Source organism: Odocoileus virginianus, chromosome 5 (genome assembly GCF_023699985.2).
Source record: "Odocoileus virginianus isolate 20LAN1187 ecotype Illinois chromosome 5, Ovbor_1.2, whole genome shotgun sequence".
Classification (NCBI taxonomy): domain Eukaryota; kingdom Metazoa; phylum Chordata; class Mammalia; order Artiodactyla; family Cervidae; genus Odocoileus; species Odocoileus virginianus.
Window position 1 is genome coordinate 19,804,874 of NC_069678.1, and position 24,300 is coordinate 19,829,173.

The 24,300-nt window shown below is 41.0% G+C and overlaps 1 protein-coding gene across 6 annotated transcripts in view; it reads left to right on the forward strand.

The window, feature by feature from the left end:
- The first annotated feature begins 5,586 nt into the window (after positions 1–5,586).
- Positions 5,587–24,300, forward strand: part of UAP1 (UDP-N-acetylglucosamine pyrophosphorylase 1) — a 32,863-nt gene continuing 14,149 nt past the window's right edge. For 3 of the 6 annotated variants that reach the window (XM_020872849.2, XM_020872852.2, XM_020872853.2), the window contains exons 1-5: positions 6,090–6,178; positions 10,767–11,103; positions 19,712–19,916; positions 22,118–22,293; positions 23,600–23,772. In XM_020872849.2, the coding sequence (XP_020728508.1) occupies positions 10,824–11,103; positions 19,712–19,916; positions 22,118–22,293; positions 23,600–23,772 (834 nt within the window). In that variant the 5' untranslated portion in view covers positions 6,090–6,178; positions 10,767–10,823. Of the gene's footprint in view, positions 6,179–6,557; positions 6,737–6,786; positions 6,913–10,766; positions 11,104–19,711; positions 19,917–22,117; positions 22,294–23,599; positions 23,773–24,300 lie in introns of those variants that run through there. The other 3 variants (XM_020872850.2, XM_070467697.1, XM_070467698.1) reach the window with 3 other exon arrangements.

Here is a 24,300-nt window from a genome sequence, read left to right on the forward strand (position 1 = left end):
TCTCTCTAGGCAGCTGTCAACATAGTTTGTTTCTTCAAGGCCAGTAGGAAAGTGGAAGTATGTCTGCTAGCAAAACACGTTAAATGATACAGCCTAATAATTGGTGTGACATTCCAACACTTTTGTCATATAGCATAGTGTATTCATGGGAATGATTATCTCATCACCTTTTCCATATTCTGTTAGAAGTGAGTCACAGGTTCTGCCCACACTGTAGGGGAAGGGATTACACAATCCCGGAGGTAGGGATCACAGAGTCACTTTAGAGTCTGCCTGCGGCGGCATTCTAGTCCCAATATGTGGTACGCTGTACGCCACACTGAGTAAATATTATTTTTTAAACAAAACTTACCGAGCTCTTATTCTGAGTCAGAAACTGCTGTAAGCAATTTAAAAATATTAATCCCCACAGCAACCCTAGTAGGTAGGTGTTAACATTATCCCCATTTTACAGATTGGGGGGTAAGGGACAGAGACATCAACTAACTCAGTTCAAGATCATTTAATTAAGTAACTAAATGGGACTCAAACTCCTGCTCATTGGCTTCCGAGTCCATATTCTTACCTATTATGCTAAGTGACCAAAAACAATGTGAATGAATAAATGAATGCTATTGAGAGATACAAGAAATAGTTACCCAGCAGCTCTGAGAACCAAATAAGTTTTGAAGCTGCATTTTGTAGTTCAATTTTGATGCCATGCCAGATGATACTATCAGAGAGTTTTATGATTTTAGGTCTTTTTTTCTATTAATATTAAGTAACACAGGTGGAGATGTGAAGACTGGAACAAAAAAATGTGAGGAACTTCTACTGTGCCTGAGGTTTCCTGGAGGTGACATGCCATTTTTATCTTTTCCTAAAGATATTACCTGGAAGATATAAAGTAAATTTCTGCTATAGTAGTTCATAAGGAAAGAACAGGTGACTAGGAGATACCTCCAACAAGAATAACACTGTCCCTTGTGTTTGTCATTTACATTGAATTGAGAGGCATAAGAAGACAATGACCAGATGGTGAGACAGGTTTAGAACAAAACATGTTACAGTTCTGGTTTTGGTGCTGGCCAGATGCCATTCTAGGCTAAGTTTCTGTGGAATTTCCCCTGGGGATAGCCCCACTGTGCATTAGAAATATCAGTCAAGTGGCCTTCCAAGAGTGGGCATTAAGTTGACCACTCAGAATGGTAGAGAGCCATTTGGCTTGAAGAGATACTCCAGACATTTATTATGGCTATTGATGTTTTTAGTGACTGGATTATTTTTCCATTCAGTAGATTCAGAAAAACCCTGTTATACAGCAATAGGCTTCCAATACCGGTTCCACTTCTTAACTCTAGGGGGGAATTATTTATTTGTTTATTCATTCATTCATTCATTTATTGGCTGTGCTGCACGGCAAGCAGGATCTTAGTTCCCTGATCAGGGATCGAACACATGCCCCTTGTAGTGGAAGCGTGGAGTCTTCCACTGGACTGCCAGGGAGGTCTCATTGTTTCCTTTTCTATGAATTAAGGGAGATGGACCAGACAATCTCTGGCTAACAGCACTGGAAGGGAATTTAAACTCCATTCTCCCACACCGTAACAGCCTACTCAATTTGGAGTCCTGAGCCTGTGCACCTCTGTAAGTATCACACACCAGCACTCATCTACTCTCTCCAGGTTCATTTCTTTCTGTTATTTATTTACTTCCTAGATTATAGTCAGTTTAGAGGGACTGTACTTTGAGTTAAAAAAACAAAACATTTAACAGGGTGTATTCGTTATTTCACAATATTTCAGAACACACCCTGAACTACAGAAAATTTAGAGAGTGGGAGGAGTGATGAGCTAAGTCAGGATGATTCCAAGTGAGAATGAAGTGTTCAAGTCCTAGGAAACTGTCAACAGGAAAGTTAGAGCCCTAACTCAACTGCTCATTTGTTTGTCTCTTAGAAACAGTGACCTAATGATATGCTCAGGCTTGGCTTCAAACTGAGCCTTGAGTTAAGCCAGAGGCTCCTAGTGATCTGATAAACTGCTGGGAGATAACCTTGGTCCTTTTAGTTGTTCAATGGCCTTGCTGAGGCCATCATGTTCAGGACAGTGAAGGGAGGACTCTGGTGAATGCTCGCTAATACCAGCCCACTGTCTGAAAAGCCTACGTGGGTCCTCACTCACTGTTCAACAATAGGAAGTATGGACAGGCTGGCACATATCTGACATGACTGCAGGGAAAAACAAGCAAGCAAATAGTCTCTATAGTTACAAAGTAACACATCTGCTTTTCTAAAATTAAAAATATATATTCTCTTAAGTGTCAAACAATTTTCACTTTAGTAAATTGAGGAAAAAAGCACCCCATAGTCACCAAAATCCCATTGTCCCTAGAAGACAAAACATAAGACCTTCTTTTGACTTCTGAATTTTTGAATGTGTGTGATAATAGCCCATTTAAAACACCTCTCTTCTGATTTCACAGTTTATTTAGTACCATCTTCTACGTAGATCTCTTGCCTGCTAAGTTCTCTGAGTACAAATCCCTTGGTTTCTTCTGCTGAGTAGGCATCAAGTGTTGCCAGTATGAACACAAATAACCATCTCATCTTCAGCCTAGGCTGAAAACCTAGGGGTAGGCTTTGTAGAGAGTGAGGCTTCTCACCTCCTAGCTCTCTCTGAAACTCTATTGAATGCATGTCCTTTAAAGAAATGTCTTCATTTCTTTATTCTCTCTCTGAGCTCTGAAATCCTCCATGTGTGCGTTCACCATGGCACTTATGGCCCCCTGGCTTGGAAAAGGAACCTCTCCCCATGCTCACTTTTGCACTGTATATTCCCTGGAGACCCAGACACCCTAGCTTTTGATTCCCCATGGTTTCCATCACAAGGACCCACACAGAACTACCTAATAAACATATTCTCAAGAAGCACCTGTTCTTGATTGAATGCTGAAAAAAATGTGTCAGTTCTTTTTTTTTTCATTTATTTTTATTAGTTGGAGGCTAATTACTTTACAATATTGTAGTGGTTTTTGTCATACATTGACATGAATCAGCCATGGATTTACATGTATTCCCCATCCCGATCCCCCCTCCCACCTCCCTCTCTACCTGATCCCTCTGGGTCTTCCCAGTGCACCAGGCCCGAGCACTTGTCTCATGTACCCAACCTGGGCTGGTGATCTGTTTCACCACAGATAATATACATGTTTCAATGCTGTTCTCTCGAAACATCCCACCCTCGCCTTCTCCCAGAGTCTAAAAGTCTGTTCTGTACATCTGTGTCTCTTTTTCTGTTTTGCATATAGGGTTATCATTACCATCTTTCTAATGTCAGTTTGTTCTTAAGAGAATAGTTCAACCCCAGGGACAGGCATATAAATATCCAGGGGTTCCAGGCCATTCCCCACTCTGCACATGTTCCCACACCCCTCATCTAAGCCTACTGTTTTCAACTGGAAGGTTGAGGATTAGAGAAAAACACTTTCCTAGCATTATTCCTGTCCCAGGGGAGCACAGCTGCCACCCGGAACAGCACTGTGTGGTATCTACAGCTTCCCAAGTGATGTGGTTTTCCCACCTGGTGGAGGAGCTTGTGACAGAGTCTCTCATCCTTGATCCTTCTTGCAGGGTTGAGTGCTCCACAGGATAAAGATTTTCTTTTGGGCTGACAATGACGACCCACCATTAGTTGTATTCTAATTTTTTGAACTTTAAAATTTGTATGTGATTTCAGCCTTATGGAGAAATTGTTGAGCAGTATCAAGTTTCATATACTTGTTACCCAAATTCACTAACTGATAGCTCAGCCCCTGCCCCAAATACACAGTTCTCCCACATATGCACATGCATCTATGCCAATTTCTGTATTGGGATGAATAATCATGAGTTCATGCTAAGTTCAGTTCTAGTCTTCACTTAAGAGGTTATTCTAGTCTCACTCCCTTTCCATATTTGTAATTAGCTCACACGAGTGTGGTAAAAACTAAAGACTTTATAGGGCTTCTTTGGTGATCCAGTGGTTAAGGCTCCACCTTCCGATGCATGGGATGTGGGTTCGATACCTGGTTGGGGAACTAAGATCCTGCGTGCTGCGGGACAACTAGATCGAAACCTGCATGCCTCAAGTAGTGAGCCCTCAAGCTCTAGAGCCTCTGCTCGGCAACAAGAGAAGCCGGCACGGACCAACGAAGAGCCCTCCACCACAGCGAGACCCAGCAATGCCACAGTTTTTAAAAAAGATGCCGTGTGCTGCAATGAAAGATTCTGCATGTCCAACCAGAACTGAGGGCAGCCAAACAAATAAATAAATAAAAATAAATATTTTTCAAAAGAAAAATATCTTTAAACAAGACTCTATAGTAGTGTCTGGAGTATTATAGGCAGTCTATTAATTTTAGATGACTGAATGAAGAGAAAAATCATCATTAAAGAGTTCATTTATTTTTTTAAAAAAAGGTAGAACTAGTCCCAACACAAGTGTTTCAAATGAACTATTATAAACATTAAAGGGGAGCAATTTTGTTCTTAGTTTTGAAAGGTTTAAGAGAAATGTTCTTTATAGTATCAGGGATCCAAACAATGAAAGGTTTTCCAAATGATAAGTATATCAAGGTTTCCAGGACCTGACAGCATGCGCACTCATATAAAAATTACAATTTATTTAGTATTTACTCTGTTCTACATTGTGTTATTGTATTGACTGATTTAGTTCTCACAACAACCCAAAGGGGCATTTTTATTATTGTCTATATTTTATAGATAAGAAAACTGATGAGTAAGAGTTAATCAACTTGCCGAAGATTGCAAGCAATAAAGAAGTTGGAATTCTGTCTGTAGATGTCATGTTCATAACCATTTATACTATAAATCAAACAAATGGATGACATTCTGGGATGATGAAAGATAGAATATTCAACCTCCTGAATGTATTACTACCAGCGGTACTTATCTGGTGTAAATTTTTCTGTTACTTAATGCAGTGGAAATGTTGAAATTGATAAAATTAAAAGATATTTTCACTCAAGGAGGCAGAAGAAAGGCACCTAAGTAGCTGAATTTCTGTCAGGTGTTTTGTTAAATCTAGATGTTTTGGTATTTCAACATATTGGACTTCTTGCAAAGGCTGTGCCACACGTAAACACAGCTTTTATATGCCAAGCATGTAATCTGCAGGGGACATCCACACAAAGATATATGGTACACACCCAATTATAAACAGTTGCACTGCCTTGGAGGTCAGCCAGCCCAAAGACCATTTTCCTGTCGTATACGGAGGCCCAGGGAGGTTAAGACCACAGTCACACAAAGCTGATGTGGGGGCTGTCTCAATGGCGCGCTTTTCATTTCCTCGGGCTACTTAATACATTTGCTTGCATTTCCTATTTGTGTGTGCTTATTTATGCAAAAGTAAATGGGCTTGCTTCAGGTGCTTGGGACGTAAACCACGATTAAACAGAAAAGATGGTCAGGGCCCTGCCTATCTGGCCAGCTCGAGATGAAACAGCAGCCCCAGGTCAGAGGGCCCGCCAAGCCCGCCCCTGGTGTTCCGCGCTGAGACGTTGGCCGACGCGCTTTCGCAATCCTCCGTGTGGGCGGTCGGAAATCCGCCACCCGATGACACAGCTCCCGGACTAACTCTGCGGTCCATTTCGGGAAAGGGGGGGAACGCCCCGAGCCGCGGGGTCACTGGGGTGACTAGGAGCCACGGGAGCGGCCCTCGAAGGACAATGCGGTGAAGCCAGGGCGCTTAGAACCTGGCGGCTAGAGCTTCACTGGCCTCGGGTCTCGGCCCTCAATCGGACGCAAAGGACACCGCTCCTGGCCTGGGCCCTGGGGGGCGGGGCCGCTTGCTGACAGGACCCCCGCGCTGTTCCCATTGGCCCGGAGGATGAGTGACGCGGAGGCCCCGCCCCGCCTCCCTGGCGCTCCTCCCCGCGCCCGCCGTGTCGCCAGCGCTCAGGGAGCTGACGTGTCGGGGTGGGTGGTTGCGGCTCCTCCCCGCGCGGCAGCCACTCGTCTCCGAGACGGAGGGGCGGGGTGGCCGGGGCCGGCGCTCCCCCTGGCCCCAGCTCCCGGCCCGCCCCGCCGCCCCGGCCCCCCGGATGAAGGTATATATTAGGAGCTGGCGCTGGACGCAGATGAGTGGCCGCGCCGAAGGAGCCGGAGCCGGGCGGAGCTGCGGTGGCGCCGAGAAAGGTGAGGGGCGCCCAGCCGAGTCGCTGTCTCCTTCTCCCGCCATCTGCGGTAGACGGCGGGATTCGGGACCTGGGGCGGTCGGGGGCCTGGTGCCGCCACGCACACGCTTCCAAGCCCTCGCGCGCGACGTGGACACGCGGTGCACGTACGTGCACAGAGCCGGCGTCCGGGCACACACGGAAGAGCCCGCCTCACACCCACACCGCCTCCTGTGCCCCGCGGCGCTTCTCAGCCTCGGCTACCTGGCCGGGAGCGCTGGCGTGAGGGGCCCCCATGGGCAGGGTCTGGAATCGGGGGCTTGTCGTGCCGTTGGGCGTGGAGCCTCACCTGGACCTGGGACGGGGGCCTTGAGGTTCTCAGCAAGGGACTTAGGCCAAGCTTGGGGTGGGATCCTACAGTGGGGAGAAGTCGTTGGAACTGTCCCGTGAGAGCGAGTTGGGGTGTCTTGAATATGTGAGAAAAAGACTCTGAAAGCGTTGACAGTACACTAAGGATTCGAGATACCTGTGGAGGACGTGAGATGGACAAAACCTACTTGCCACTTTTGTTTTAATACTGGTAATGGGAGAGGGTTGAAATTTCTGGCTTATCCCTGGCTTGGCCAAGCAGAAAGATGGGATTGGAGGGTTTAGAGCACACATGTGCTGAACATATGGTTTCCTGAAGATTTTATTAAGTTTGGCCTGACCCTATGCTGTATTTATTTGTACGTGGCTTATGATATCTGAAACCAGGTAATAGTGATTATGATACTATGTATATGTTGTTACGTAGTGCCTTTAGTTTAAGGTCTTTCTGGTGAAATTAGGAAAATAAAGGCAGTTTCTATTCCTTCACTGTTGCAGAACTGTCTCGCTTAGCTAAGGCTAAAAAAGATTTAATACGCTATGCTCTGAAGTATTTATAGGATTCGATGGTTATGGCCCCTCCTGTTTTTCTAAAGGTTTGAGAGGTTTACTTACCAATTTGGGAGGCATAATATAGCAGCAGAAATAGGAGTAGAAAGGAAAGCAGAAAAGGAGCATGAAGTACTAGATATCTTTTATTCCTGCCTGCATGTGTTTAGTCGGTCAGACTCTTTGGGACCCCCATGGACTGTAGCCCACCAGGCTCCTCTGTCCATGGAATTTTCTAGGCAAGAATACTGGAGTGGGTTGCCATTTCCTACTGCAGGGATTCTTCCCAACCCAGGGATTGAACCTGTGCCTCCTACATTGGCAGGCAGATTTTTCACCCCTGAGCCACCTGCGAAGGCCAGGTATGTTTTATGCTAGAGTTTAAATTCCAATAAAGGTATATTTGCTTCCCTCATAGCTCAGTTGGTAAATCATGTGCCTGCCCTGCAGGAGACCCAGGTTCAATTCCTGGGTCGGGAAGATCCCCTGGAGAAGGAAATGGCAACCGACTCCAGTATTCTTGCCTGGAGAATCCCATGGACAGAGGAGCCTGATGGGCTGCAGTCCATGGGGTTGCAAGAGTCAGACACGACTTGGTGACTAAACCACCACCAAACCACCACCACCAAAGGTATATTTGATAATGGTGGACTACCACAAATATGTCATTGTTACTGATGCATTGGTATGGGCATATAGGAGATTTTGTCATAATTTGTAGATCTTCAACCTTTTCAGATTTGGTTGTCAAAATAAAAATCCTAATCTAGTCTCGTATTCACTGCTGCTTACCATTACACACCGGCACACACCTCTTGTCAGGATTAATGGAGGCGGTGCTGCACTTTTTGTGGCATGAGGCGGTTCTGTCTGGCCCATCCTGTGAAGTTCCTCTCCTGCTGTCCTGCACGTGTCCTTCCTTTTCCGTGATGGCGTATGAACTCACTTTAGCACAGTGAGTCAGATACGAGAACATCAAATGTGTCTTTTTCTGAATGAAGAAAGTCCAGATTACTTCTTTTTCTTGCCATCTCTCTGTTTTACACACACACACACACACACACACACACGTGCATGAAGATAACAAAGTCTTTTTCTCCTGAGAGGCAATACAGCATGATGGTTAAGAGCATGCAGTTAGGAGTCAGGCTGTCAGGATCTGAGCCCTAACTCTATCACTCTCCTGGTTTTGGACTGTCGGCAAGTTAGCTCTGTGGCTCAGCTTCTTCCTCTGTAAAGTAATCGCAATAACAGTACCTAAGGGTTGTTTTGAGGATTAAGTGAACAGCTGTCTATAAAGCAGTTAGAACTGTGTTTCTGTATATCTTAGTGTTTGTTGTTATTGCCCCTTCAGGGGACACCCAGATGTAGGTTTTCTCAACCTGAGTTCGTAAATGGTGTTTGATGTTTAATAGTCTTTATCAGGTAGGGAGGATTATTAATCCCACTTTACTGGCAAAAGGGAACAGGGAAAATAAGCGATTTAACTGAACTGCAGAATTTTGCTCTCAACTACATTTTACTGTTCTTAGAGGAGAAGATAGTTGGCTTTTTCTTTGGTAACTACTTTTCCTCTGTCCTTTATATCTAAGTTAAGTAATTATAATGCAATGATGATTCTTTACCGTATGTCTCAAATTATCCTTCTCCCTTTATTTCCTCGGCAACAAATCTGGTTCCTCTGTGGTTTCTCATGCCTGCGGATGACTTTTAACTTGTTTTCCTGCTTCTGGTTGCCTCTCCTGACCGTCTCTCTTGTGCCGCGCTCTTTTCTCTCATTTCTCTAAAGCATGGTGGCCCGGCCGTGTTAATAATCTGTGTTGTCTTCCTCTTACTTACTCGGTTAGATCTAAATTCTTTTGCTTAGTTTTCAGGGCTCTTCGCACGTTAGCCCTACCTTAAATCATTTCCCATCATTCTACATAAAACTTTAACTTTCTTGCCTCTCTCTGTCCTGTTCGTGTTTACTCATCGTGGACACCAGGCTCTGCTTATTTCCTTGTTGTTGCTGTTTTTAGTCGCTAAGTCATGCCCAGCTTTTTTGGACCCTGGGTGCCATAGCTCGCCAGGCTGCTCTATCCCTGGGCTTTCCTACGCAGAATACTGCAGTGGGTTGCCATTTCCTTCTCTAGGGAATCTTCTCAGCCTAGGATTTGAACCCACGTCTCATGCTTGGCAGATGGATTGTTACCACTGAGCCACTTGGCCCGCTTATTTCCTAATCTTATCTATATAATCTGGTCAACCCTTGAGGCATCCTGCTTCCTTTGTGAACCCTTTCTGGACAATGCCTGTCTTCTCTTGCATTTATCTGTATTAGGTGAGTAGACTAAATATTTCCTCATTCTCTTTTTATTGTATGCAATTTAACATTTTGCTGGATTATCATGGAATACTCTTAAAAAGCATTGTCTTATCTCTTTTGATTGTTTTGTGTATATTGCTTGTCCTTTAGGGTTCAATTCTTAGTAAAGATGGTGGACTTATTCCTTCTTTGCAGAAGTTGCTTTGAGATAAAATTGTATTTTTTATGACTGTAGATGTTTCTGTCTCCTTGATATTGTTGTATTCTGAATTCTCTGTTTCTGTTCTTAGAGATAAAAGGAGAAAGGTTGAAAATATTAAACAGTTAGGTATTCCTTCAGTAGTAGTTTAGTGGTCAGAGGAGTGTAAAGAGGCAACTAGAGCCTTAGAATCAGACTGCCTATATTCACACCCCAGCTCCACGAGTCAGCTGGGTTGCTTTGCTTCTCTGTGCCTTGGTCTTCTCACCTTGAAAGTAATGATAATAGTAGTATTTGTGTCATGTGTGTGTGTTCAGTTGCTCAGCCGTGTTCGACTCTTTTGCGACCCCATGGACTTTAGCCTGCCAGGCTCCTCTGTCCATGATGTTCTCCAGGCAAGAATACTGGAATGTGTTGACATTTCCTATTCCAGTAAACAGGGTAAAACACTTCATTAGGTTAGCATAAAATTTAAGTTATGTCTTTCTTTGGTTTATTTCTTGTTTTCTACATCAGTAAATATTTATGTTAGGTTTCAAGTTGGCCAGGGCCCTGGGATAGCCAAAAATAAATCACTGTGTAACAGGCAAAGATCAAGGGCCATGTGTGCTGTGCTGTGCTTAGTCGCTCAGTCGTGTCTGACTCTTGGCGACCCTGTGGACTGTAGCCCGCCAGGCTCCTCTGTCCCTGGGATTTTCCAGGCGAGAATCCTGGAGTGGGTTGCCATTTTCCTCTGCAGGGGATGTTCCTGACACAGGGATCGAACCTCTGTCTCTTGAGTCTCCTGTATCACCAGGTGGATCCTTTAGTACTGCAGCACCTAGGAATAGACTTGTTGAAAATAAAATGAGACCACGTAAGCAAAGTACTTGGTGCAGTGCCTGGTGTATAAGAATAATTAGCATTGTCTTACAAGGTTGGTCTCTTATTAGTATGATCATGATGGAAAAGCAAAATTTCCTTAACATAAGTGTTTAATTATTATTATTTTTTATTTTACTAAAAAATTTTTTTTTGGCCGTGTTGTGCTGATTGTGGGATCTTGCTTGCCCTAGCAATGAAAGCACTGAGTCTTAACCACCAGGGAACTCTCCAGGTTTTTTTTAATGTACTTGTTTTTAGCAGGAAGAATGTTTTTGGGTTTCAGTGTTGGACTTTGACCTGCTGTTGACTCCTTTTCTCTTTCAGTTTTACAGGTGCAGAAGTTACACCTCTGTTATCACAAAACTTGGCCACTTGAGCATTATGAATGTCAATGACCTCAAACTCAGGTTGTCCAAAGCTGGGCAGGAACACCTGCTGGACTTCTGGGATGAGTTGGAGGAGGCCCAACAGGTAGAACTTTATGCGGAGCTCCAGGCCATGAACTTCCAGGAGCTGAACTTGTTTTTCCAAAAGGCGATTGAAGGATTTAACCATTCCTCCCAGCCAGAGAAAGTAGATGCACGGATGGAACCTGTACCTCGAGAGGTGTTGGGCAGTGCTACCAGGGATCAAGATCAGCTGCAGGCCTGGGAAAGTGAAGGTACTAGCCTGGAAAGATTTGCTGTAAGGTTTTTTAAGAGATACACCATTTAATGGATTTAAATCCGCTAAAGTAACTTGAGTCGCATCATTAATATTTTGACTTCCTTAAGACCTTAAAACAGGTGACTGATCTGGAAGTGACAGATTGTGTGGCCAGGACACTGTGGTGGCTCCTGTCGCCAGTCCCTCCCTTCTCTTTTCATTTCTGGTGCCTCAGTTCAGCCTCAGTCATGCCTGACTCTTTGCGACCCCATGAACCGCAGCACGTCAGGCCTCCCTGTCCATCACCAACTCCCGGAGCCCACCCAAACGCATGTGCCTAGTTCGTGGCTTTTCTCATTCAGGTCCAGAATTAACTCCTGTCTCTTTCCTTTCTCACTGTCTGTACTACTATTAGACTTCCCTTCCTGGAGCACAAGCTACATGTTTCAGTTTATGCCGGTTTATTCCAAAAACCTTCCCTCACCCAGCCCTAGCTTGTATATCTAGTCTTGTCTTTTATGTTTCTCTCTGAGTGTACTGCCCCACACATTTCAGCTGGAACCCATAATTCGTCTTTCTCTGAACCCTCTGTTAGGCCCTTCCTGCCTTTGCTGGTGCTTGTCCTTAGCTGCGTCTGGCCTTTGCACCTTCTCTGTGTGACTGGGTCTCCTTGTGAGGCTACCCGTCCCCTGGAGCTATGTAGTGCGCTGGTTCATTCTCCATGGTTCATCACACGTACCGTTTGGTCCATCACCCCTTTTTCAGTGTCCCAGGCTGGAGTTATTTGTCCACGCTTTTCTTTCATTCTTTCTTATAATAAGGGTTGTCTATGTCTGTCTTCATTGGCACAACGTAAACTTTTAAAGAGCAGCCCGTGTCCTAGTTGTCTATGTATATCCACAGTATTTAGAACAGCATTTTGCAGTTATAAGTTGGTTGATACATGTTTCCCGAATTACTCCAGTGCTCAGTGCTTTTTTCCTCTAAAGCATATCATAAAATCTGTCCCCATAACGAGTACTAATGAATGCTTTTGAAAATGGTAAAATAACTAAAATTTAGTTTTTCCTTCAGTGGGGTTAAGAACTGTGGTTTTTATAATCTACTACTCCGTAAGTACAAGTGACTGAATATTGCAGCCCAGGCCGTTGAGTATTTGTCCATGCTTCTTGGCACATCTGCACCTTATTTCCTCAGCTGTAGAAAGAACAGTCTGGACTAATACTTTTCTTTCCTTTTTAAAAAACATTACTTTATGGCAAAAATATTAATAATATCAAAGTAACAGCAATAACTATAGAGAAGTCGCTGATAACCTCAACATATTTATGTTATTTGCCCACATTGCCACCTAGTAGTTGGTGATATACATATTTACTTTTATAGATATGACTTATAGCCTGTATTCACACTACACTGTGGCTATTTTTATTTTGTCTTTTGCTCTTTGGCACTCTCTGCATCTTCCCAGAAAAGAAACATAACTACCATTATCAACCTTCTTCTCTACCATTATCTTCATGTCTTTCTCTGGGCTTACAGATTTACTCTTCTTCAAACTGTATTCCAAAGACCTCTAGGGTTTTGACTGCTGGTGAGACTGTTTGATGTGGGAAGGGCAGGAACAGTTGCTAAACAGATAGGTCTCCAACCCCTTCATGTCTCCACTCCAAGAGCAGTTCTGCTTTGACTTATTTTGATACATAAATAAAGCTCAACACCTGAGATTTTATTTAAAAGGGCTTGGAAATTAAAAATATTGAGATAATTGGATGATCTTCAGGGAGGGCCCTTTCCGATTTTAAAATGTTTGTTAGTGTCTGATGTAACTTCTCACTTAGAACAGGCTCGGCCACTAAGATGTGAGAGTGACTCGCAGACGGATCCTTCTGAATGGAGGACTGGGGTGACACTGACCCTCACTGGCTTGGGATTCATTAATCCTTCTCTCCCTCCCTGGGTTTCAAAAAGGCTTCTACTTCAGACCAAAAGCCACACAAGGCCTTTTCTTACCCTCTGGTATGCCAGCTGCCTATATTTCTCCTTGTGGGTTTATGGGGGTAAAGTCTTAGAATTAACTCTTCGGAAAGATAAAACTTTGACCTTGTATAATGGGGACCATGAGCAGCAATGAAGACTTATACTTTGTGTCTTCACTGTGGTCTTTTTGTTGGAATCTATGGAACAAGCCCAGTGACCTTTCATTTAAATTAAAATCCGGAATGGTTACAAGCAAGTCTAGTATAAGAAAGTACAGAGCAAACTTCCTTTTGGCTTACTGTCAAGGGAGCAATAGTTAATTGTGGCTTCAGCAGTAGGGGTGGAGGAGACTTTGGAACAGATGTTACATCCTTTTCCCTTAGAAACTACATCCTTTTCCCTTAGAAATTTTCACATTTTATGTGTGAAAATTTGTAACAAAATGAAGCTTCTTCAGTAAGTTATCTAAGGAAAGAGAGTTCCATTGCAAAGATTAGGATGCTTTATTTCAGACAGTAGGAGATTACTGATAATTGTATCAAAGACACCCAGACCCCAACCCCGCACCCTTGCTGCCCCTGTCCCATCCCAGGGCCCCAGGACAGGGAAAGGAAAAGCATTCTACAGTAATTTCAAAGTGTCTGGTGACTACTGACATCAGACATTTTAACACCTAGGGTGGAAAATTCTTGCTGAAGGATGAATACGTAAGTGACCACTCTGGTCCTTACTGAAGAGAGTTCTTGTTTTAATTTAATCTTGAAGCACAGAAAATGAAATGTAGAGGAGTCTGAAAAATGTCTATCTTATAAAACTCAGATCTTACGAGAATTTAGAAGCTTCGATGAGAATGTTATTTTAGAAAGGATAGTTACTCTGGAAAAATATATTTGCTTAAAAAATTCCACTCTTTATTAAAAGCAACCCATGCTTAAACTGAACACAAAGCCATCTTCTAACTTTATGTATTAGTAGTCAGTGTTAGCTTTTTTTTTGCCTATGAGACATTAAAAAACTAATTTATATAGCATTGTGATAGAAAAGTAAATGGATTGTTTAGAAAAAAAATGTATTAATAACATTATTTCCTCTATGTTTTCTGAAATCTAGTGCTCTGATATATCTAATAGATTTGTTTTATTTTAAAAGTCACACATATTTTGGAGAGGTTGGAAAATACTAAGAATTACAAGAGAAAAAAGATAAATCTCTGCTGTTTCACAATCCAGAGATACTCACTAGTAATATTTTATAGTATTTTCTTATATACACACACATACATTAGGTTCATAGTTTATGTATAGTCATGTAGCCTGCCTAAGAATTTGTTATTATGAAGAAATTTCAAGCATATTTGGAAACAGATATTTGGGGACAAAAAATAGTATAATGAAATTCCACATACATATCACCTTAATTAAATAATTTTCAAAATTTTGCTTCATATATCCCTCTTATTTTTCTCTTCTATAGTATTTTAAGGCAAATTGCAAACATTATGTTATTTTTATCCTCATAAAGTTTAGTATGCATCTCTTAAGTATAAGGACATTTTCTTCCCTTAATTACAATGCCATCATTATACCTAACGAAATTTATAATCATCCCCCAGTTTCTAAAACCAGTTCAAGTAGAGATTTCCCTTATTAGTCTACTTTTCGTTCTTAATATTTTGGGCAAATAGTTAGTCTATAAAGTAATTGTTTAACCTGAGAAACATGATTGCAAATTAAACACTTAGAATACCTCCTCTTTCTTGTGCAGCCTCCCTTTGTCCCCACCGGTTGATTAGCCTGTTTACCCCACCCCTTGTCCAGCAGTGCTGGCAGTTTAGACAGAAAATTCTGACGGTGCTCTATTTCAGAAGCACCTGCGCTAGCCTCTTTGTTTTAGGCACATGCCCAAATCAAAGAGTATGTTTGAGAGGAACGAGTTCAAGCAGGAAGTTATCCAGGAAGCAGTTGACCTGGGAGAGGCTGCTGTAGACTCCTTTCTGTTTGCTGGAAGTGTTACTAGGAAAACAGTTCAGACTCTGTTGGGCCCACATGCCAGACTCTCTGAGGAGAGAGCTCTACCCGTGTCCTGGAAATTGCTCACTCTGGCTTGATTTCTTTCCTCTTTGCTTTTTAAACCTGTGATTTGATGTGTGTTAGGTCCTGACCTCGGTGGGAAGGTAATGAACTCTCGTGTCGTATAATGAAAAGATGGGAAGGATGATATAGTAATGCACTTTTCAAGTTTTTTTCCCATATTTTTGTGGAAGTTTTGAAATAAAAGTTCATAATTTCCTGATTGTCACATGGGTTAAGTACGTTTTAAGACTGTTTATAAAAACAGTCAACATTTTTCAAGTAGGTGCAGTGCTGCCTGTATAGAATTAATGTGATGACGCATACAGTTTGAAATCATGTATATTGCTACGTAACTATGAGGCTTATAGAATTTTATTGGCCCACTTAATTTCAAGAAGTATTTGGTCTGTCATAAAGCCGATACTAATTTATTACACATTTTTGATAAACAGTGTAGTTTTATTGCAGTAACATGGATCAAGTAGATGAATACTTCAGCTCGGCAGGATTTGATATTGTTAACAACAGCTGTAGCTCCATTTAGTTCTTGAATTGCAGCTGGCTTTGATACTCTAGGGACTGCTTTCTTTCCTCTTGTTTTTCTATCTGCTCATGAGTCAGATGTATAAGCAGGGAGAAGTTAATGCAGACACCTTTTTTATCACAAATATTTATGAATTGTGTTCTATTCATTATGATAGTTGTGGCTAGCTGGAGATGAGTTGTAAATGTAGATCTGCCTATAAATGTACTCTTGGCAAGCATGGTCTCAATGCTATTTTTAAGACATAGTGATTATATGGGTTGTCAGGTCCACAGGTGGAAAGAAGAATTGGAGAAAGTATGGGGAAAGAACTGGAGATGTAAAGCAATTATCGTTCAATAAAAAATAAATTAATTAAAAGAAATAGATGAAAAAATTAGAAAAAAAAAAAAAGAATTGGAGAAAGTGTGGCATTGGAGGGCTTAGGAAACAAACACATGCCACTCATTTGACTGAAGGAAGAGGCCACTACCAGCTGTTGGTTTGCAAAGCTTTGAAACAGAACCATTTGGAAATCTTGAATGAAGCAGTGGTTTAGGGAACTGACCCAGGGAGGGAAAAGGTGATACAGTGACAATTTCGATAGCTCGTTAGAACCTGGGGAAAGTGACGATTGATGTTGGGCGGCCATCAGGCGAGCGAGAGCTGAGACGTGGAAGTGACTCCGGGAGTGTGGCTCTCACCTCTTAGAGGCAAGGGGCTGAGAGAAATACTGTGACTGTGGACTGAAGGTGGAAGTGAAAAGTCGGGAAGGATGACTGGAACCGCGTGGACAGTTTGTTGTTTAGTCGCTAAGTCACGTCCATTTCTTTTGTGACACCATGGACTGTGGCTCTGCAGGCTCCTCTGTCTGTAGGATTCTCCAGGCAAGAGTACTGGAGTGGGTTACCATTTCCTTCTCCAGGGGCTCTTCCTGACCCTGGGACCAAACCTGTGTCTCCTACATTGGCAGGCAGGTTCTTTACCACTGAGCCACCAGGGAAGCCACACTAATAGTACAACAACTTAAAACACATGTGCTCTACAAAGAAAATGAATAGTGCCAAAAGAACAAAGACCTTTGTGTCCAGAAGATTTATCTGGGCCTTTTGGGGAACACATCTAGGAATATTTTTAATTCCAGCACCTTTGGTGGTATATGAGGGTTGAGACAGTGGTAGCAGTAAGTGTTAGTGACTCAGTTATGTCTGACTCTTTGCGGCCCCATGGACTGTAGCTTGCCAGGCTCCTCTGTCCACAGGATTTTCCAGGTGAGAATACTGGAGTGGGTAGCCGTTTGTCTCCAGGGGATCTTCCCGACCCTGGGATGGAACCCGGGTCTCCTGCATCGCAGGCTGATTCTTTACCTTCTGAGCCACCAGGGAAGCCGGAGATAAAATTGAAAAACTTTTTTTGTCTCAATTTGATTAGAAGGAGCTGTCTCAGATCTGCTGGGTTAAAATATGAACATATTGTATATGTATTATATCTGTTTTCTGAATTTTGAAGAGTTCTGCATTCTGAAGTAAGCTTCTGAAATAATCTAGTTTAGGTAAGGGTTTGTGAACCTATAATTTTAGATAATGCTTTTTGGGTCAGCGACGGCAGAGTTAAATTTATTTCCTTGAAACCATGGTTTCTTTGGTAACTGAAGAAATAACCAAATGGAAAATGGTTTTCAGAACTGCTTTATATGGTTCCCTGTTGCCTTCAAATTGCTTCATCTCAGCCAGTCTTTGTTACATGGTGGTTGTAGGGCCTGTTTAAGGGCAGCATAGAGCCGGAATGCTGTTAGAAATTCCGTCTTTGACAAATTTTGGAGAATGTGGGCTCTTGGCCACCTCAGCAGCTTTTCCATGTAGGGTGATGGGTAAGAGATTTAAGAAAAGGCAGCACAACTTGTGAATTCAATGGAAAAGAGAAGGAGTGGCAAGAAGGCAATTGGAATGACAGTTATACAGCACCTAAAAGTTATGGTGCTGTATAATATATCTGTTAAATGTTTGGATATGACAAGAGACTGCTGGAGGCAGTGCAGTGCTGGTGAATAGGCCGCGGAGTCAGGTTCTAATCCTAATTCACACTGTTTAGCTGTGTGACCCTGGGCAAGATCCTTAACTCATCTGAGCCTATTATGTCTAAAAAGGGGAAAATTATACTTACCTCTTAGATTATAGTTACTGTAATAATTACTGGAGTCTAGCATTACTCTTGATATTTTATTTTCAGACTCTAATAAGGTACAGTGAAATGGTATGGAGAAAACAAGGACAGTCTCATCATAAGCAAGGAAGAAAGAGAAAATTAGCTCTCAGGAAGCTAAGCTTTCTGCTTCCATATCAAAGGTGAAAATTGTGGAAGTATCTAATGTGCTTTTAAATGTATTGATTGAAAAAATTGCCAGAAAGTTCCTGCATAATATGCTTGGCTATGCTTAGTTACTAGTGAAGACAGATTGTAGAATCAGGATAGTTTTGATTTTATATTAGGTTTATTAAGAATATGTCTCTGAGTTCACAATGTACTAGTATATTAGCTGTAGGAAAAGCCTAGGGTTTCCCTGGTGACTCAGGATGGTAAAGAATCTGTCTGCAGTGTAGGAGACCTGGATTTGAGCCCTCTGTTGGGAAGATCCCCTGGAAGAAGGGAATGGCTACCCGCTCCAGCATTCTCGCCTGGAAGATTCCATGGACTGAGAAGCCTGGTGGGCTGGAGTCTATGGGGTCGCAAAGTGTCAGACATGACTGAGTGACCGACACAGACACACGATATGTCAAAAACATGTATGACAAACACACACACACACACATAATGTGTCAGAAACATGTAAGACCAACACACACAAACACACAAAGCATAAAGTTGGTAATTTAGACAGACGAATCGATCCTAGCCACTACTGCCCCCTCTGGCTTGACCTGCAATTATGGGTAGGGATCTGCCTCATTCATAGAATTTCTGAGAAGTTTAATGAAAGTATGAAATTCAGAAAATAGAACAAAACCTACCAATCATTGCTTTATCACATTTGACCTTTTACAGCTTTTCTAGCTTCTCAGAGATCCACTCTATATGTTACCTCTTCCCACAGGTTTTTCTCCTTTCTGGTGTTGAAACTGTCCACCTTAGAGGGATGAGGTAGTTCCTAGAAGTGGTATATGGCAAGATTTTATTTTTATTTTGCTTTTTTCAAATCCGAACTGAGAGTCTCTGTCTTTTAATAACATTTTTAGTTTTATTGTTTCACTTGCAGTTTCAAAAGAACTCTGTTTCACATCCTTCTGAGCTGCAGTAGATGCCCCCCCCCCAAAAAGGCATTTTAAACAATTTTATTAAAGTATAATTACATGTAATAAAATGCACTAGTTTTATGAGTTTTTAAAAATTTATACATCCATGAAACTACCACCCCAATCAAAATATAGAACATTTCCATCATCCCACAAAGTGTCCTAATGCCCTTTTGCAGGCACATTCCCTAAGCTCATTCAGTTGGGTTTGGTTTCATACCCAGGTGTCCTCACTTCAGAGCCTGGCTTCTTAACCATTGTTCTACACTGCTTCCCCAACTCAGGATTTCTTGTCTTTCCATTTACTGGATGGTAGTTTGTCTAGTATTTTTACATGCTAATTGATTAATCAGTTATTATTGATTAATTTGTAGGCTGGAGATAATTTAATAGCATCATCATTCATCTTGAAGTCTGGGGATATTCTTCTATCCTTTTTCTTGACCTGCCACATCTAATAAGTTGTCAGGTGCTTGTAAAACATTTGCAGCGTCTCTTGGTCTTTGCCTTCCAATCTTATCAGAATAACAATGATTGGTTCATCACAGCATATGATTAATTGTCTGGTGTTTGGTTGGGTTATGTAAACTTCATTTCTTAATAATAAAAGTGTTTTTATTAACAGTGCGGTCATCCATGATTACTTGTGAATTCCTTGTTCCTTATGCCTTAGCAGTTAGGGTGAGGCTTTGCAGCCACCTCTGTATGTGTGACCTAAAGTGTTGAATTATAGAGTGATACAAGTGTTTTCTCTTTTAGGACTTTTCCAGATTTCTCAGAACAAAGTGGCAGTTCTTCTTCTGGCTGGTGGGCAGGGGACAAGACTTGGTGTTGCATATCCCAAGGGGATGTATGATGTTGGTTTGCCATCCCATAAGACACTTTTTCAGATTCAAGCAGAGCGTATCCTGAAGCTTCAGCAGTTAGCTGAAAAATATCATGGCAACAAATGTATCATTCCATGGTAAGATATATCTCGTTCATTATGGGAGAGTGTCTGAACATATATTGGCTTATCATATTCAAAATGCGTATATACTTTATTCATAAGCAGAGGTATTTCCTGTTACTACAGATTTTCTTGGGAGCTGTACTTTATATGTTAAAATCAATCTGTATTATAGCTAGGTAGATAATCACTATAGCCTTAATGAGCAATATATACTTCTTTCCAACTTTAACCCCTACCTGAGTTTTTGGATCCTCAGAGGGTTCTCTCAGTCTGTAAACGTCATACTTTTGGTAGTTTGTCTATGTACAGAATATTGAAAATCAGCTTCCCTCTGAAATTTGGAGGCATTGGTCTATTGTTCCAGCATTGCTTTTGAGAGATCTGTTGCTATTCTGATTCTCAGTCTTTTTTTCTCCCATTTTCCTCTGAAAGCATTTGGAGTCTCTTCTTATCTTTAGTAACTGGAATTTCATGATGACGTGTGGATCTGTCTCCAGTCACTGCTGTGGGCACTCAGTGGGTTCTGTCACTCTAGAAACTCATGTCCTTAAGTGTTGGGTTATCTTGTCCTCCTGAAATGCCCCCCCCCCCCCAAAAAAAAAAAAACAAACAAACCAAAGCCTGAAAGCCTCACTGATTTCTCCGCTGTGGGCCAAACTTGGCTGCTGTCTCTGCTTGTATGCCAGCTCCCCAGGGCCTATCTCAGCCATTGTTCATCTTCTGAACACCAAGAGATTATGGGAAATTCTGCTCTGCTTTTAAAAGGTTTTGATTTAGCTCTTGAATCTGTTTCTCAGAGCAGCTTTGGAAATTGTCATGTTTTGAGGGGGAAGCCAGCTGTGTGTCTGAAATCCCTGAAGTCACTCATCTTGTTATTTTAGCCCCAGGTGACTAACAAAAGCTCTGCTGGTTTCTCTGTCCAGCCTGGTCCAAGCTCAGATTCCTTACCACTGGCCTTTGCCCCAGATCAGCAAATACCCCCAGGGAAAGGCAGCTGTGTATCCGAAGGTCTCCTTTGAAAGATTCTCACTGTCTTAAATTTTAAGTTCTAATCCATGTTGCTTTTGTAGCTCTCTGATGCCTTTAAAAATAGGCTTTTTATAATTATCTCAGCTTTTCTAGTTCTTAAGAAGGGTATTGGCCAGCTGTGAACTGTTTTTTGGTTTTTTTTTTTTTTTGTCTTGGTTCCCTGGGGGACTTTTGAGGGACATCTGTGTTTTAAGTGGCCAAAATTCTACTTACAAGCCTTACTCTCCCACTTTCATGTTGGATTTTCTTCTCTTTCTTTCTCCTCATAACTCAAAATTTATTTTTCTTACATGGAACAGTTTAGTCCCTTTTCATTTGAATCATGATGGCAAAAGGTTTTGTGCCCAGAGTTCAAATATCCAGGATAATTTGTCAATCAGGCAGATACTGACTGTCCTGGGAAATTTTACAGTTTTCTTCATTTTTGCATTTAACAGGTTTTAAGTGAGTACCTGCCTCTAGGTGCTGGGAATGTATCAGTAACCAGAACAGATAAAAATCCATACTCACACATAGTTTACGTTTCAGTAAGTAAGGGCAAAAGCTGTTGTAGTCACTAATTACAATTTTAGACAGAATTTTTTTCTCTTTTACTACATTGGCATGGGTTGGATTTTTGTGACAACAGAGTGTATATTTATACTTTTATGATTGTAAATAAAGGGTGAGCAGAGCCCAGATGTCATTTCAAAATTTTAGTAAAAAGAACCATAAGAGGTAATTAGAATGTATTGCATTTATGCCTTTATCCCTTTTATTAGAATAGGAGAGATTTTGATTTAGAATATACTTTTCACAGAGTTCTGAAATGTTTTCTTGAGCATCTCTGTTGTAGGTTCTCTGTTACAGGAGGTGTGTTTTAATATTGTGTTGCAGAGTTATTTTACAGCTCAAGCAGCAGAACTTTATTAAAACAGGTAGCAGATAGTATACTTCAGAGACATGGGAGCAGGCCAGCCCCCAAGAGGAGGTCACAGATTTATTTTATACATAAGGATTAATGAAGTTACTAGAAGAAATTCCCATTGGGTAGCAACTAATGCTGCCTTATTCAGGAAAAGGATGAAGGAAGTGAAAACAATAAGCAGTGCTCTCAAAAATTTTCTTTGTCTTAGGAAATTAACTTTATTTTGCCCTAATTCACATAGCATTATTGCTTAGAATATCTGCTTTTCTCTTGCAAGGTATATAATGACCAGTGGCAGAACAATGGAATCTACAAAGGAATTCTTCACAAAGCACAAGTACTTTGGTTTAAAGAAAGAGAATGTAATCTTTTTTCAGCAGGGAATGCTGCCTGCTATGAGTTTTGATGGGAAAATTATTTTGGAAGAGAAGAATAAGGTTTCTATGGCTCCAGGTTTGTAACTGTGCTATTAATGGTGAATAGAAATGGACTTAACACAATGCATTAACTTTTATTTTTTTTGAAGTATGGTTGATTTACATAGTGTAGGTCATTAAGTTTTGATTTTTTCATTATGGTGATTTTGATGTAAAAAATTAATATTTTGCTTAATATAATTAAATTTGTCAGTGATTTTAAAAAATGGAAATGCCCATGGGTGAAATGAATATGCTTTTATACTTCCTGTGCTCTTGACAGCAATTTGAGCATCATTCAGAGTATTTATTCTCTTTACTCAGTATTTTATATACAGTATTGTTCATAGCCTCACTATTTGTTCATAGCCTCATTATTTATCATAGTGAAAAATTGGAAACCATCTGCTATTTAAAAAATGAGGCTAGATTATAGTTTATCTGTAGCATTCATTCTTAAACAGTATTAAAATAATCATTTGTAGATACCAAATGACAGTGAAATAGTTTCAGTAAGTTAAGCAAGAGAATGGGAAATACAGAACTCACAGATTCTCATCTGTGTGACTCACTTCTTGGAGAAAAGGGTGAAAGGAAATAAAAAATAGTATTACAGTGGTGCTCTGCAGATGCAGACTTTCATTTCATCTCAACTCTTTTTTTTTTAACCCCAGCTTAATTCTTTTTAATTAATGGAAGAGTTTACTATTTTTAGCTTAGTTTTGTGAAGTTGTCTAATTTTTTTGGTCATCATTTAGGCTGTAACTGAGGTTGTTACGGAAGAAGTATATTAAAGCAGCACTAAAAATAGATGGAGAAAGAAGAGGCTTTGACCTGTATTTAATTTAAATCACCATAGACCTTCATATTAATCTGCTTTCTTAACAAATTGTTTGGTATAGATGGTCATATATGTTTATTATTGAGGTGTATGAATTGGCAGTGTTGGGGCTATAAATACAGAGCTAATTTGAATCATGCAAGTAAAACTTGAAATGTTATAAAATAATCATTGCCTGATAAAGAATTTTATGTTTCACTGTGTATTATGGGCCAGATTGTTAAAAGGACTGAGTTAAAAGTATGTTCTTCGGGATTGCCTAGTCTTATGTTAATAATGTTATTCTCTGTATACTTATGGTAAATTATCTTCAATATCACATAGTATAACTTTTTGATCTCTGAATCCTTACTTATGGATATTCAGTTTTTCTTGGCCCTGTCATGTAAAACTGGTTTTCAGAGATCTTCTGCCCTGTTTAGAAACATTGAACTATCTTTGAGTTACTTTCATAATGAATTTTGGTTTGCTACTAACAGGCAGTTTTGTTTTTTTTTACCAGATGGGAATGGTGGTCTTTATCGGGCTCTTGCAGCCCAGAATATTGTGGAGGATATGGAGCAAAGAGGCATTTGGAGCATTCATGTCTATTGTGTTGACAACATATTAGTGAAAGTGGCAGACCCACGGTTTATTGGATTTTGCATTCAGAAAGGAGCAGACTGTGGAGCAAAGGTAATGCCTTTCTCAACTATAATGAGGCTTTATGTGCCCTTTCTCTTGTCGGTATATATTCCAGGAGTCAAGCTAGACTTTTTAGGGTTAGTTGGATATTTTAAACCCATTCATCTACTAAAGTAGCTAAATTGTCCCATACCTACTTTTTCTTTAATTTTGCAGCATTTGATTCTGTAAATAATAGTGTATGCTTAGTTCATCACAGGTAAGAGTTTATAATATGTGAGGATGATTTGTAAGTACCTGGGAAAGTGAATGGTCATCACTGGATCTTGGATGGACTTAATAATATCAAGTTGTTGGATTCATTGATATCAAGTTTCTTCCTATGGCAAAGATACTGGAGTAGTAAGTAAAAGAAATATGGTAGAAATAGCACATGAAGACTTCAGCAAGGCATTTGACAAGGTAACTCATGATAGTCTTGTGCATTAAGATGGAAATATGCAGATTGGGTGGAAGGCAAGTTAAGGAGATTAAATAACTGCTTGAGTGATCACAAACATACGGATACTGAAACAGAGG